Source organism: Capricornis sumatraensis, chromosome 7 (genome assembly GCF_032405125.1).
Source record: "Capricornis sumatraensis isolate serow.1 chromosome 7, serow.2, whole genome shotgun sequence".
In the NCBI taxonomy this organism is placed as follows: Eukaryota; Metazoa; Chordata; class Mammalia; order Artiodactyla; family Bovidae; genus Capricornis; species Capricornis sumatraensis.
Window position 1 is genome coordinate 24,388,811 of NC_091075.1, and position 14,783 is coordinate 24,403,593.

Below are 14,783 nucleotides of genomic sequence, written 5' to 3' on the forward strand. Positions count from 1 at the left end.
CAATGCATGAAAGTGACAAGTCAAAGTGAAGTCACTCAGTCGTGTCCGACTCTTAGCGACCCCATGGACTGCAGCCTACCAGGCTCCTCCATCCATGGGATTTTCCAGGCAAGAGTACTGGAGTGGGGTGCCATTGCCTTCTCCAGTCCCTTAGTGACACTCAAAATATATGTACCTATTTCTTTCATATATTCAAAAGCTCTCATGGCTCTGTGAGCATTTGTGGCATTTAGTGTCCTACTAAATTTACTTTCTGTATTTTACATACTTTTTAGTTAATAGTTTCGATCTGCCCCATATAACCTGTAAAGAATTTTATAACTGTAGCTGTTTTAAGGTTCTCCATTAAAAACCAATCAATTTTGTTATATAAAAGCTTTCTCTTTTTCTTCCCAAACTCATTTCTCTTTAAGTGGTTTCATAAATTATCGAGATAGCAAATTAACACGAATTCTCCAGAATTCCTTGGGAGGAAATGCAAAAACACGTATCATCTGCACAATTACTCCAGTGTCTTTTGATGAAACACTTAGTACTCTCCAGGTGAGTTTGATTTTTATCTCAAATTAATATGAGGGGATATCACCTTTAAGAAGGAAAAATTACCTACTAAAAATAGGTATAGGTCTTTTAATTGACATAACATACTTGATAAAATAAAATTGATGTGTTTTTCCAAAATCCAAAATCCATTATCCCACCTCCACAATTTCTGCCACATTCAACACTATTTTACTGAAATTGACTTGATTTTTTATTTTTACAAACTCACTTATGAAAGGAAACTTTATATCAGTTTCATAAGTGAAAAGCTAGTAGCACTTAACAACAAATAGAAGGTGACTCAAAAAACATGTGTATGTGTTTATAACAACAACAACAAAACTTCCAACACTCCTGCTAGCTAATTGTTGCCTATCCTTGCACTGAGCCTAGGTCCTGCATTTTATGTTTAAAGAAAAAAAGGAGGAGGGTTGGGGTGGGGGAACTAAATTTCAATAGAATGGCTGTCTCAATGAAGGATTCAGTGTCATATATAATGGACACCTTCATGTACCCACTTAAAGTTACTTCTGATACACTCTAAGAAACATTGGTTTAAATAGCTACTGAGTAGCTAGGTACTGTCAGAGAAAAAAGATAGAAAACAGAGTTATGGGCCTCACAGAATTTATAGTCTTAGAGGGAAGACAAGACCTGTCTTCCAATGTGATTGCCTTGGATTAATGCTTAGTTCAGTTCCGTCGCTCAGTAGTGCCCAACTCTTTGAGACCCCATGAATTGCAGCACGCCAGGCCTCCCTGTCCATCACCATCTCATGGAGTTCACTCAGACTCACGTCCATCGAGTCCGTGATGCCATCCAGCCATCTCATCCTCGGTCGTCCCCTTCTCCTCCTGCCCCCAATCCCTCCCAGCATCAGAGTCTTTTCCAATGAGTCAACTCTTCGCATGAGATGGCCTAAGTACTGGAGTTTCAGCTTTAGCGTCATTCCTTCCAAAGAAATCCCAGGGCTGATCTCCTTCAGAATGGACTGGCTGGATCTCCTTGCCGTCCAAGGGACTCTCAAGAGTCTTCTCCAACACCACAGTTCCAAAGCATCAATTCTTCGGCACTTAGCTTTCTTCACAGTCCAACTCTCACATCCATACATGACTACTGGAAAAGCCATAGCCTTGACTAGACGGACCTTAGTTGGCAAAGTAATGTCTCTGCTTTTGAATATACTATCTAGGTTGGTCATAACTTTTCTTCCAAGGAGTAAGTGTCTTTTAATTTCGTGGCTGCAGTCACCATCTGCAGTGATTTTGGAGCCCCAAAAAATAAAGTCTGACACTGTTGCTACTGGTTCCCCATCTATTTCCCATGAAGTGATGGGACCAGATGCCATGATCTTCGTTTTCTGAGTGTTGAGCTTTAAGCCAACTTTTTCGCTCTCCTCTTTCACTTTCATCAAGAGGCTGTTTAGCTCCTCTTCACTTTCTGCCATAAGGGTGGTGTCATCTGCATATCTGAGGTTATTGATATTTCTCCCGGCAATCTTGATTCCAGCTTGTTTCTTCCAGTCCAGCGTTTCTCATGATGTACTCTGCATAGAAGTTAAATAAGCAGGGTGACAATATACAGCCTTGACGTACTCCTTTTCCTATTTGGAACCAGTCTGTTGTTCCCTGTCCAGTTCAATTAATGCTTAAGTGGCTAGTAAGGAGGATAGAGTTCAAAGGAAGGAGAAGGGCTTTTGATGGGAGCACTACTGGCCCTGTTATGGGGACATAGAATGCTCTCTGTATTCAAAAGTATTAAACTACCTGGGAAGAGTACTGATTTTTTTTCTTTTGTTTCTTTTTTTTTTTTTTTTTTTACAAATCTTAATTACAAGAAAACCAAGTATTACTAATTTGTGTATGTGTTGAGTGCATAACACTTTTGCATTTTTCCCCAGTTTGCCAGCACTGCCAAATATATGAAAAATACTCCTTATGTTAACGAGGTATCAAGTGATGAAGCTCTCCTGAAAAGATATAGGAAAGAAATAATGGATCTTAAAAAGCAATTAGAGGAGGTATGTATGAACCATGTATTTCAGTAAAGAGAAGAGACAGATTTAGAACTGAGATCTGCCTAAATGCCCAGAGAGTCTGAAGCCATCAATAACAGCTCTGCAACCTAGATTTAAAACAATTTTCAACTAAGAAGAAATCAACTCATGCAAAATTTAGTTTAATTTACTATAAACTAAAAGACTTGGTTTCCTGAAATTATTTTAGGTTTCGTTTTTCATTTTCAAAGGGCAAAATGTGATGTTTTCAAATGGGCCAAGTTGACAGAGATTTTTTTAAAAATTATCACAAATACATAGGAAATTAGGTTAAAAAAGAGAGAGACCATGTATAGTTACCTAAAACTACTTTACAGAGTTTCACATTATCTTGAATTTTTCTTCCAAACCCAGGATAGGAATTCAATAAAGTAGGATAATCACTTGTAATTTGTTTGTTTTAATTATTATGGCCCTCAATTTTGTGTAAATCTTGCATTCTGGTGATATTTTTAGGAGTGATCTAAAATAACAAATGGTAATCTTATGAAAACATCTCTTCTTTTGCTGTAGGTATTCAAGTCTCTGCTTTTATGATCTCTCTGCCTTCTGTTTATATTTTAAGCAGTTAATAGAATTGCCTTAGCTGCATTGTAATAATTTTACACACAGCATATAGAATAATGACATGAGAAGAAATGGATATTTTACTTTATTTTTGGTTTGAGAAATTACTGATTATGGTAACTGTGTACTTAGAGTTCTGCACGTAGAGTATATTTTATTTCAATATAATTAAAATTCTCTTAGTTCACATACAAATATCTATTCTATTCTTTTAAGCTACTTTCAAGGTTTTAAAAAATATAGCTACGTATATTATTAACATAATCCATTATTACATTCTATAGGTTTCTTTAGAGACTCGAGCCCAGGCAATGGAAAAAGACCAACTGGCCCAACTCTTGGAAGAAAAAGATCTACTTCAAAAAGTCCAAATTGAGAAAATTCAAAACCTAACACGGATGCTGGTGACATCTTCTTCCCTAGCATCACAGCAAGAATTAAAGGTAAAATTTAAAAGATGACAGCTTAAACTTGGTATACAGAGAACAGAACCGGACATTCCTATTTATTTATTACATAATTATTCATTTATCATCTTTCAATACATTATATTCAAGAAACCAAGAACCTGTCGTATGTTTGAAGTTCATTAAAATTACCAATCCCTGATGTAGAAGTACTAATTCAAGGATTCAAGCTTACTACCTTAGTTTTCTTCTAGGAGTTTTATGGTTTCAGCTGTTAACATTCAAGTCTTTAATCAGTTTCAATTGATTTTTATATATGAGAAAATTATCTGTTAGATACGTGTAAATATAGTGGTCCAGTATAAGTGTATCTTACTTACGTGCAAGTAAGATAGTGGTCCAGTATAAGTGTATCTTACTTACGTGCAAGTAAGATAGTGGTCCAGTTTCGTTCTTTTACATATGGCTGTCCAGTTTTCCGAACATCACTTACTGAGCAGCCTGTCCTTTCCCTATTTTATCTTCCTGGTTCCTTTGTTGTAAATTAATTGATCATATATGTGAGGGTTTATTTCTGGGCTTCTATTCCATTGTTTTTATGTGTCTGTTTTTGTGGCACTATCATACATATTGTTTTGATTGCTATAGCGTTGTAATATAGTTTGAAATAAGGAAGCATGATGCCTCCAGCTTTGCCCTTCTTTCTCAAGATTGTTTTGGCTATTTGGAATCTTTCGTGGTTTACAGTCTACAGTTTAGCCAAGGAAACTGTTTGCAATATGTTTCTTAAGAAATTCTAATATAATTAATTAGCTGATTGGAAACCACGGGTGTCTGAAGTATATTGGAATATTTTCTGTTTAAAGAAACAAGAATGTTAATATCAAGAAATTGATCTAGACTGTAGATCAACATAGTAATCAAAATTCTGACTTCGAATTTGTATGTTTTTTTGTTTTTACTAGGGTTTTGTTTATCTGACAGATTTTTTTAATTTAAGAGGATAGCCTTTGGGTTTGAACTCCCTGGGTATGAATCCCAGTTCTGGCAATTCCTAACACTTGACCTCAGACAATTTCTCAAATACACTTTGCTACAGTTTCCTTATCTGTGATATAATAGCTTGGTCCCTACTTCATAGGACTGTTGTGAGAATTAAGTGAAGTAACATACAGTGTGTGCATAACACTATACTTTACACTCAGAAATCCTCACTAATTGTATACTGCTAAGATTATTACTGGGCTTTCCTGATGGCTCAGTAGTAAAGAATCCACCTGCCAACACAGGAGACAGTTTTGATCCCTGTTCTGGGAAGATCCCAAATGCTGCGGAGCAACTAAGCCTGTGCTCCACAGCTATTGAGCTTGTGCTCTAGACCCCAGGAGCTGCAGCTACTGCAGCCCGCCTCGAGCCCATGCTCCACAACAAGGGAAGTCACTGCAATGAGAAGCCCACTCACTGCAATTCAAGGAAAGCTTGCACAGCAACAAAGACCCTACATAACCAGAAATAAATGGGTTTTTAAAATATATATATATATATTATTAATAAGTATCATGTACAGATCACCACACTAAGTATAGAGACACTCAAGATCTATTTCTTGACTGAGTGATGAGTAGAAAATAGCCCGGTGGAAGGTATAGGGAATAGTATTTCAGAAAAACACTTATACAAAAGCTTGAAGTTGTGGGACAACAGTATGTTAGACTTTCTGGTGGCATGGGCATTGTAAACCACAGTAAGGGATTTGAACTTTGAATTTTGCTAAAAACAAGGAAAAGCCTTGTATAGAACGTAATCGCAGTTACATTTGGAAAGGTGTGATTGCTGTGTGCATCAGGTTGATTTGGCCTCTACAAGGATTGTGGTTCTGAAGATGGAAGAAATTGGATAAACTGGAGAGCTATTTGGAAGGCAGACTCAACTGGACTTTGTGGTGGTTTGAACACAGAGGCAAGGAAGGAGAGAAAGAGGCATCCTGAATGACTTGGAAGCATTACTAGGCTTTCTGGGCAGTTGGTAGTATGTGTATTCACTGAATGAAGAGTAGTGGAGCTGCTCAATGTTTGATTCAGGACATCTCCATTTTAAGACAGCAGGCAGTTGGAAACGTGAAAGGTCTGAGATGGACATGTTAGTTTGGGTATTAATTACAGCTGATCCAATTTAAAGTCCTGGGAATGGATGAGCTTGCCCTTGGAGCATGTTGAGAATGGAAAGAACAAAGGGTCAAACACAGAACCCCAACAAACAACAACTTTTAGGCAAAAGCAGAATAAAAGAATCCCTAAAGGAGCCCATGTTGAGCTCTAGAATTGAAAGGAAATCAGGTGAATGCGGTAAGTAGTGTCACGTTCTGCTTACAGATGCTGAAGACAAAGATGCTTCAGATTTAGAAATGAGAAGCTTATTTGCAAAAGCAGTTTGAGTTATGCGTTGGTAATAAAAGCCACCTTGCTGTGGGCAGAGATGCCCAAAGGGATGTGATCTTGAATACAGTTGAAGAGTCTGGCCTTAGAAGGAGAAACATCTATTCATTTCAACAAGGACAGAAGAAGGAATGCTTTTGTAAGTTTAGGCTTATATTGTCTTTGTGAAATAGGTTTAACTTTTCTGCTGAGATATCAGGAGATGGTTGGAGACATACATTCATAGTGTGCTAAGAGTTTGAAATAGCATAGCGCATGGTGTTGAGCTGAAGGTCATTGGAGTAGAATATTTATATACAGCTGAGTTTTGCAGAGCAGACTGTGGAAAGGGCTGGCTGTCTCAAACCTAAAGATAGTGTATGTAGAGGCATGAAAGCGAGCAGTGTATTCTGGGAACAGAAGTTAATCTTGAGATGCAGTGCAGTAGACAGAAATGATCCTGAAGAGACAAAGAAGTAGATAAATGATGAGGAAGATGATAGTGTGTAAACTGAAAGAAAATGGTAGCTAGAGAGAAGTGAGGAGCCAAGAGTTTGTTTCTTTAAAAAATCAAAAGCAAATAAATAGGCTTGAGCATTTGTAAAGCCAAGAAGAAGGAGCTAGGGAAGGTGACAGATGACCAGATAACTGAGGGAATGGAACTGGGTACCCCAAAGTGCTGTTGATAGCTATGGGGTGGCAGCAGCAGCTGTCCCTTGTAACACCAGCGTACTTGAAGAGTTGTACGTCAACCAGTTCCTTTCAGTTATGTTCCAGAAAAGCTTATACATAACCCTTCAAATAAAACATATAGTGTAAATGATAGTTTCATCAAAGTTTTCAGGGGTTAAACACTGATCTGAAAAGCTTGAGTATGTTTTCTTATCTCAGGATATCCTTAAACTATTAAGATGCTAAACTCAACTTAGTAAAAATACCACCAAGGCAGTGGTTTTTTAAAATGGAAACTAGTTCGTTTTACAGTATATGAGCCCCAATCTATGTGAGGCAATTTTGATTTCTTTCTTTTTAGGCTAAAAAAAAACGAAGAGTCACTTGGTGCGCGGGGAAAATTAACAAAATGAAGGACTCAAACTACGTAAATGAATTTAATATGGCAGTGAATGTAACAACAAGAACACATAAGGCTGCTGTAAGTTTAGGAGAAATTGATGAATGTGAGTACTTTTCCAATTACTTTCATTTATAAAAGCATCCATATAAAGAGGGACATTTTTTTAAACTTTATTTTTTAATTGAAGGATAATTGTTGTACAGAATTTTGTTGTTTTCTGTTAAACCTCAACATAATCAGCCATCAGTGTACATATGGCCCCTCCCTAAAGCAGCACTTTATTTATAACTCAGTAATGTGATAAACACATTTAAATAAAATGTATGTATTAATATTTTAAATGTAATTACAATGGAGATAATGAGAAGTGATTTTAAGAAAGTGAACGTTCATGAAGTTTTCTTTTATTTCCACATGTCTTAAGAATGATGACGCATTGTAGTTGAAGCACACATTTTGGTTCTAATCATTATCCAGTTAAATTAGTATCCACATGACATCAGCCTTCAACTACTACTCTTGAAAGAATTCCTGTGTTTACGACAGAAATCTGTTTCAGAATTATCCCGAATGTAGTTACAAATATTTTTTAGGGGCATTTTATTTATTTAGTTATTTATTTTTTGCTGTGCTGACTTTTCTTTGTTTTTTTTTAATTTATTTATTTTAATTGGAGGTTAATTACTTTACAATATTGTTGTGGTTTTTGCCATACATTGACATGGGTCAGCCATGGGTGTACATGTGTTCCCCATCCTGACCCTCCCTCCCCATCCCATCCCTCAGGGTCATCCCAGTGCACCAGCCCTGAGCACCCTGTCTCATGCATTGAACCTGGACTGGCGATCTATTTCACATATGATAATATACATGTTTCAATGCTATTCTCTCAAATCATCCCACCCTCGCCTTCTCCCACAAAGTCCAAAAGTCTGTTCTTTACATCTGTGTCTCTTGCTGTCTCACATATAGGGTCATTGTTACCATCTTTCTAAATTCTATATATATGCATTAGTATACTGTATTGGTGTTTTTCTTTCTGACTTACTTCACTCTGTATAATAGGCTCCATTTTCACCCACCTCATTAGAACTGATTCAAATGCATTCTTTTTAATGGCTGAGTAATATTCCATTGTGTGTATATACCACAGCTTTCTTATCCATTTGCCTGCTGATGGACATCTAGGTTGTTTCCATGTCCTGGCTATTGTAAACAGTGCCGTGATGAACACTAGGGTACACATGTCTCTTTCAGTTCTGGTTTCCTCAGTGTGTATGTCCAGCAGTGGGATTGCTGGGTCATATGGCAGTTCTATTTCCAGTTTTTAAGGAATCTCCACACTGTTCTCCATAGTGGCTGTACTAGTTTGCATTCCCACCAACAGTTTAAGAGGTTTCCCTTTTCTCCACACCCTCTCCAGCATTTATTGCTTGTAGACTTTTGGATCACAGCCATTCTGACCGGCGTGAGATGGTACTTCATTGTGGTTTTGATTTGCATTTCTCTGATAATGAGTGATGTTGAGCATCTTTTCGTGTGTTTGTTAGCCATCTGTATGTCTTCTTTGGAGAAATGTCTGTTTAGGTCTTTGGCCCATTTTTTGATTGGATCACTTATTTTTCTGGAATTGAGCTGCATGAGCTGCTTGTATATTTTTGAGATTAATTCTTTGTCAGTTGCTTCATATGCTATTATTTCTCTTAGGGGCATTTTTAAATCCACTTAGTCAAATCTCAAATTTAGAATTTGTCCTTTTTACCTATACTGTACTAAGGATCTGTGTATTTTATCACTTAATCTAACCAGTGATCTTAATTCACACAATAATACAAATGATCACATCTGTTTTTAATGTATTCTTGTCATTCATATAGTAAGTACATATTCAGTTCAGTTCAGTCGCTCAGTACATATTAGTTTGAGTTTATTACCTCTGATGAGAATTTTTTTAATCTTTGAGTTTTAAGAAGCTTAATAACATTTATAGATAAATTTCTTTTCTCTCTAATTATAGCTCTCTGTTCAGAGTCTGATATTTTCAGTAACACTCTTGATACATTGACTGAGATAGAATGGAATCCAGCAACAAAGCTACTAAGTCAGGTAATTTAAATGTATTTTACAGAGCATTATGCTTTTACTCTTTTTAAAACTCATTTATTATTGGAGTTTATTGTTGTTGTAACACATTTCTAGCTCTCAATTAATTTCAGTAACAGTTTTAGTTTCATTTAGGGCCTCCTGGGTGGCGCTAATGGTAAGGTGAAAGTAAAAGTTGCTCAGCCCCGTCCAGTTCTTTGTGACCCCATTATACAGCCCATGGAATTCTCCAGGTCAGAATACTGGAGCGGGTAGTCTTTCCCTTCTCCAGGGGATCTTCCCAACCCAGGGATCAAACCCAGCTCTCCCACATTGCAGGCGGATTCTTTACCAGCTGAGCTACAAGGGAAGCCCAGTGGTAAAGAACTCACCTACCAATGCAGAATACTTAAGAGATGCAGGTTCCATTCCCTGGGTTGGGAAGATCCCCTGGAGGAGGGCATGGCAACCCACTCCAGTATTCTTGCCTGGAGAATCCCAGGGACAGAGGACCCTGGTGCACTACAGTCCATAGGGTCACAAAGAGTCAGATGGAAGTGACTTAGCGACAATCCCCTAGGAATAAAAAGAGTTGACTTTTAGTGTCAAAATTCTCAGTCGTATATTAGAAGAATGATACATATTAGGGAATGGTAAGATTGCCAGATAATACTGAAAATTAAAAGTAAGTGTCTGTTGTCTTATCAAGAGTTTAAGAAATAAGGGATAGTATAATGAATACTATAGTAAGTTAAATTATATACTTACTTTCTAGGCTCTTAATGTTCAAAGAAATATAGTTTTACAAATGTATTTACAAATTTTATTTTCACTTTGGAGGAAAATTGCAGTGATTCTTGGGAATTATTATTACCATTAGCTGACCATTGCAACTAGTTTTAATTAGTTAAGTATACTCTAGAAGTTCAGTGTTTTTTGAAAATCCTTGATGTTAGTTTTATTTTTAACTCATGGTTTGACTCTCAAACAGTATAGAAAGCAGAAACAGACCCGTTTTGAATATAGGGAAACCTAGCAGCCACTAGAGTTTTAAAGATCAATAATCTCTGTTTCACTTCTTAAATTCAGAGATACTGAGAAATAAAATAGTAGTCAGACAAGAGGACAGTTAAATTATCAGCTTTATGATTAATGAGTTTAAAGACCTGTATTCCATTTTATGAGCCCTACCTCCTACTTTTAACTCGACTTTTCCAGTCAAGAACAGGCAGAGCATTTGTTATATGATCCTTTTTTTTTTTTCATCCTAACCCTTTCTTCTATTCTGAGTTAGTTTACCAAAAGTGCAGACCCTTTATCTTACTCTGTATCAAGCTGGACTGTTAAAAACATATTGAAGAAGAAAATGGCCTGAACCACCAAATGATTCAAAGTTAAATTATTTGATTAAATTTTAGTTAAGAAAACAAAGAATATATGATTAGAATTCTGACTTGAAAATTTGGTTTTGTTTACAATAGGAAAACTTAGAAAGTGAATTGAATTCACTTCGTGCTAACTATGATAACCTGGTACTAGACTATGAACATTTAAGAAGAGAAAATGAAGAAATGGAATTGAAATTAAAAGAAAAGAATGACTTGGATGAATTTGAAGCTCTAGAAAGAAAAGCAGAGAAAGATCAAGAGGTAAAGAATGTGGAAATGTGAAACTAAACTAAAAACACAAGTTTAAAGGAAGTATTCTCTTAAAAATATTTATTTCTAAACTTGAGATATTGAAGATGTACCTGTTTTCCACATATATACACAATTTAGAGAATTTAAGAAATAATTTATATTATTTTTAAAATAGTTAAATCATATTTGTTTCTCTTGTGCTTATGCACAAGAAGAAATTAAGAACATCTTTAGGAAAGTTTGGTGAATCTGCCTATTGATGGATTTGTCTTGAAGAAATTATTTCCTGATAATTTGTATATTAAAGTATTTAATTTGTTGAGCATATGAGAAGCGCTGCCTAGACTATAGCCATTTCCTTCTGAGACCAACATGAATTTTAATATCCAGCTGAATGTTTTATATATGGATAGTATCTATTAATGAATTTTGTTTTTTTAGAAAGTATATACCTAAATAACTGTGTGTAGTATTAGGCTACATGTTAAGCTAATTCAGAAGCCATCAGACTTTGGGACTTGGAAACTGTCCAAGATTCAAGAGATGCCTTAGTGTAGAGAGTCTTTAACCTAGAGTTCATAAACATTTTGAAATTATTTTATGGAATTTTGGAGTCCGTATTCAGTTTTCTAGAGTAAGAATCCACAGCTACTGTCAGACCTGGGACATGATCCATTAGTGAAGTGAAAGTTTCTCAGTCTGTCCGCCTCTTTGCAACCCCATGGACTGTATAGTCCATGCAATTCTCCAGGCCAGAATACTGGAGTGGGTAGCCTTTCCCTTCTCCAGTAGATCTTCCTAACCCAGGGATCGAACTCAGGTCTCCCGCGTTGCAGGTGGATTCTTTACCAGCTAAGCCACAAGGGAAGCCTGACATGATCCATGAATCCCCTTAAAAATGAGAGTCAGTGTTTTGGTGTAGGCAAAATATGAGTTAATATGTAGCTGCTTCTCCGATTTCTGTGTGGAGAGCCCAGAGGGACACAGTTCTTTTTTCTGTTTCATAGTTTCTTATCTGTTTTTCTTTCTTAAGAAAAAAAGAATTCTGTGCCAAAAGTTCTGCCTGCAAACTGTAGTATATTTACTTCTACATTTCATAGGTATATCCTGAGAGGCAAAACTCTGTAAGTTCTCCACAGAGTTCCATTTAACTTGTCTTAAAATTTGTGAATTCACAAAATATAAAACATCATGAAAAGAAGAGTGAACTTCAACGTGCAATCTGAGTTTTATTGAGAGGGAAGTTCTAGTATCATGTTTAAGAGCATGGTCTCTGGAGCAGACTAGCTGGAATGAAGCTCTAGTTTTGCTATTTATTAGCTCACCACAAATTTGAGCCTGGCATGAATTGTGGGCAAGGTTTTGAGGAAGTCATCAGATCTCTCAGGGCTTACTTTTCTGTGTATCTTCCCTCTTGCAGTTAAATTGGGAGCTTTTCAAGTCCCCTTCTAATGCCAAAATCTTACCTAAGTTTTTATATGTATCTTATAAATAATATGGTATAAAATTAACTTTGGGCAATTTTATACCCAAAGTGTAGCAATAATGTCTCTAAATTTTCTTACATTAAATAAATATATTCTATTAATCATTAAAAGTGAAAAAATTCACTGAATTGAATCACATACAGAAAGATTACAAAAATAACACAGTCTCACATCTTGATTTTTTTTTTTCCTTTTTACCATGAAAGGGGTAAATAATCCTATTCTTTTCGTTTTCACTTGGACACACTTTGAAATTCTAGGTTCTGGAAGTAACCTAAAAGTTTAAGTAATACAAACTTAACCTGTTCAAAGACAGTTTTACAATATCCATTCCAATATTAAACTAAAAATGCAAGTCTGGGTGTAAGCAATGAAGTATGTTCTAAAACCTACATTTTGGGGGAAAGTTTAGCCAAAAAGGAGTAAATGTCAAATTACAGCCCTAGGACATGTGACCATTGTCCTGGCTTTTAAGGGTTTTGTCAAAAATCACTAAAGCTGTGGGTAATTTTCAAGTAAAGATACAGTAATAAAGATATTTAAGTAGTAATTTTAGAGAAAGGAATAAATAAGGTCAAGTATTATCATGATCAGGGAACAAGAGAAATTTCATTTCCCTACCAATTTTAGCTTGATTTAGTTTTATAATTTTCACAACTTAGAGATATTTATGTTAACTAAATGTTTCATTTCACCTGCTAAAAATTGTAATAGCTGAAATATGCAACATTTTTTATGTAGCAGTAGATTAACTTTGACCATATCATGTACATTCTCTACTCTCTGCATTTTAAACAATACATCATTGGAAGAATACACTCATCTCTTTTCAAAAGTTACTTAATCTTTTTCTGTTTATCTGAACCAGTACTTTAAATGAAGAGCAATTCCAAAAGAGAAGGAATTTTTCCTCCTAAATATTTTAAAAATTAAAGTTAATTATTTAGTTCTTCATTTCTGGCAAATGTGGTTTCCTTGCACAAAAGTTAGAAAAGAAAAGGTAAAAGAGCCAGCCAATTTAAATTATAACAATACAGATTAAAACTTTGCTGAACAATGGGCTAGCCACTAATCACATGTGCCAGCTGAGCACTTGAAATGGGGCCAGTCTCTACTGACCTGAGTTTGAAAAAAAAAGATGAAAAGGTACGTGAATTTTTGAATACTGATTACATGAAGTCATCTGAGATCTTTCCAGAACAAGAAAAGGCTGGTAGCCTTTAAGATCATGCCCCTGGAGGATATGAATGAGTTCACCACACATATTCTGGAAGCAGTCAATGCACACATGATGCTGAGCAAGTCGAACAGCCAGTCTTCAGCAGGGAGAGCACCTGTCAGCAATCCAGGAGTAGGTGAAGCTGGGAACTTCGGTGGGAATAACTTCATACCAGCAAATGGCCTCACTGTGGCCCAGAACCAGGTGCTGAATTTGATCAAGGCTTGCCCAAGACCTGAAGGATTGAACTTTCAGGATCTCAAGAACCAACTCCAACACGTCCATAGCCTCAATCAAGCTAGCTGTGGATTTTCTAAGCAACGAGGGACACATCTGTTCCACCGTGGATGATGATCATTTTAAATCCACAGACGCAGAATAACTGGATCTAATTGGGTATCCGAGATATTTTCCAGCTGAACCTTTTTTTGCAGCCTCTTGTCTCCAGCTGTGCATATAATTGGCGAGTTGACTTCTAGAAAGTAGATTTCATCTATAAAAGATCTCGACTGACATCCTTTTGAAACTTACTACTACTCTTCTGTGTTTTTGATGGACTTCCCTGGTGGCTCAGACGGTAAAGCGTCTGCCTACAATGCAGGAGACCGGGTTCGATCCCTGGATCAGGAAGATCCCCTGGAGAAGGAAATGGCAACCCACTCCAATATTTGTGCTGAAAAATCCCATGGACCGAGGAGCCTGGCAGGCCACAATCCACAGGGTCGCAAAGAGTCAGACACGACTGAGCATGAGCACGGCATAGCTAATTATATTAAAATTAATTCTACCTATTTCTTTTTACTTTTAATAGTGGCTACTAGAAAATTTTTAATTATAAATTTGGCTCATATTATATTTCTACTGAATAATGCTGACCTAAAATAGAAAAATGTCAAACTAGCAGTAGTCTGAAATCTGAAACTAGATAGGACTGAGTTATTCTCCAGAAAATTATATTTAAATGAGATGCTGTTTTTGTAAGTCCCTTATATTTGACTAAAAGTTGCTTTTACTGTAATGACTCATCTGATTATGAAAATTAAGGAACTCTAAAGGATAATACATTTATCTTTGTTAAACTATAGTTTACTTGTTTTGAACACTAAAGTTTCTGGTACTTAAATATTTAATGCTGCAGGTATTTCAATCAAAAAGAAACTTCAATAGAAATTCTCATATCTTTACGTAATCATTATACTTTTAGACAGTTGAACAATATAAAGCAGTAACACCGTCTTTCCAGTATTTAATGTAGAATAAACCAACAAGGTAATATTTCATGATCCCATACAT

The 14,783-nt window shown here is 36.1% G+C and overlaps 1 protein-coding gene across 1 annotated transcript in view; it reads left to right on the top strand.

Moving 5' to 3' along the window:
* CENPE (centromere protein E) overlaps nucleotides 1-14,783 on the top strand; it is a 77,027-nt gene that overhangs the window by 11,744 nt on the left and 50,500 nt on the right. The window contains 6 exon segments of the mRNA XM_068975253.1: nucleotides 414-543; nucleotides 2,444-2,563; nucleotides 3,451-3,609; nucleotides 7,021-7,165; nucleotides 9,080-9,168; nucleotides 10,626-10,793. Coding sequence (XP_068831354.1) covers nucleotides 414-543; nucleotides 2,444-2,563; nucleotides 3,451-3,609; nucleotides 7,021-7,165; nucleotides 9,080-9,168; nucleotides 10,626-10,793 — 811 coding nt within the window.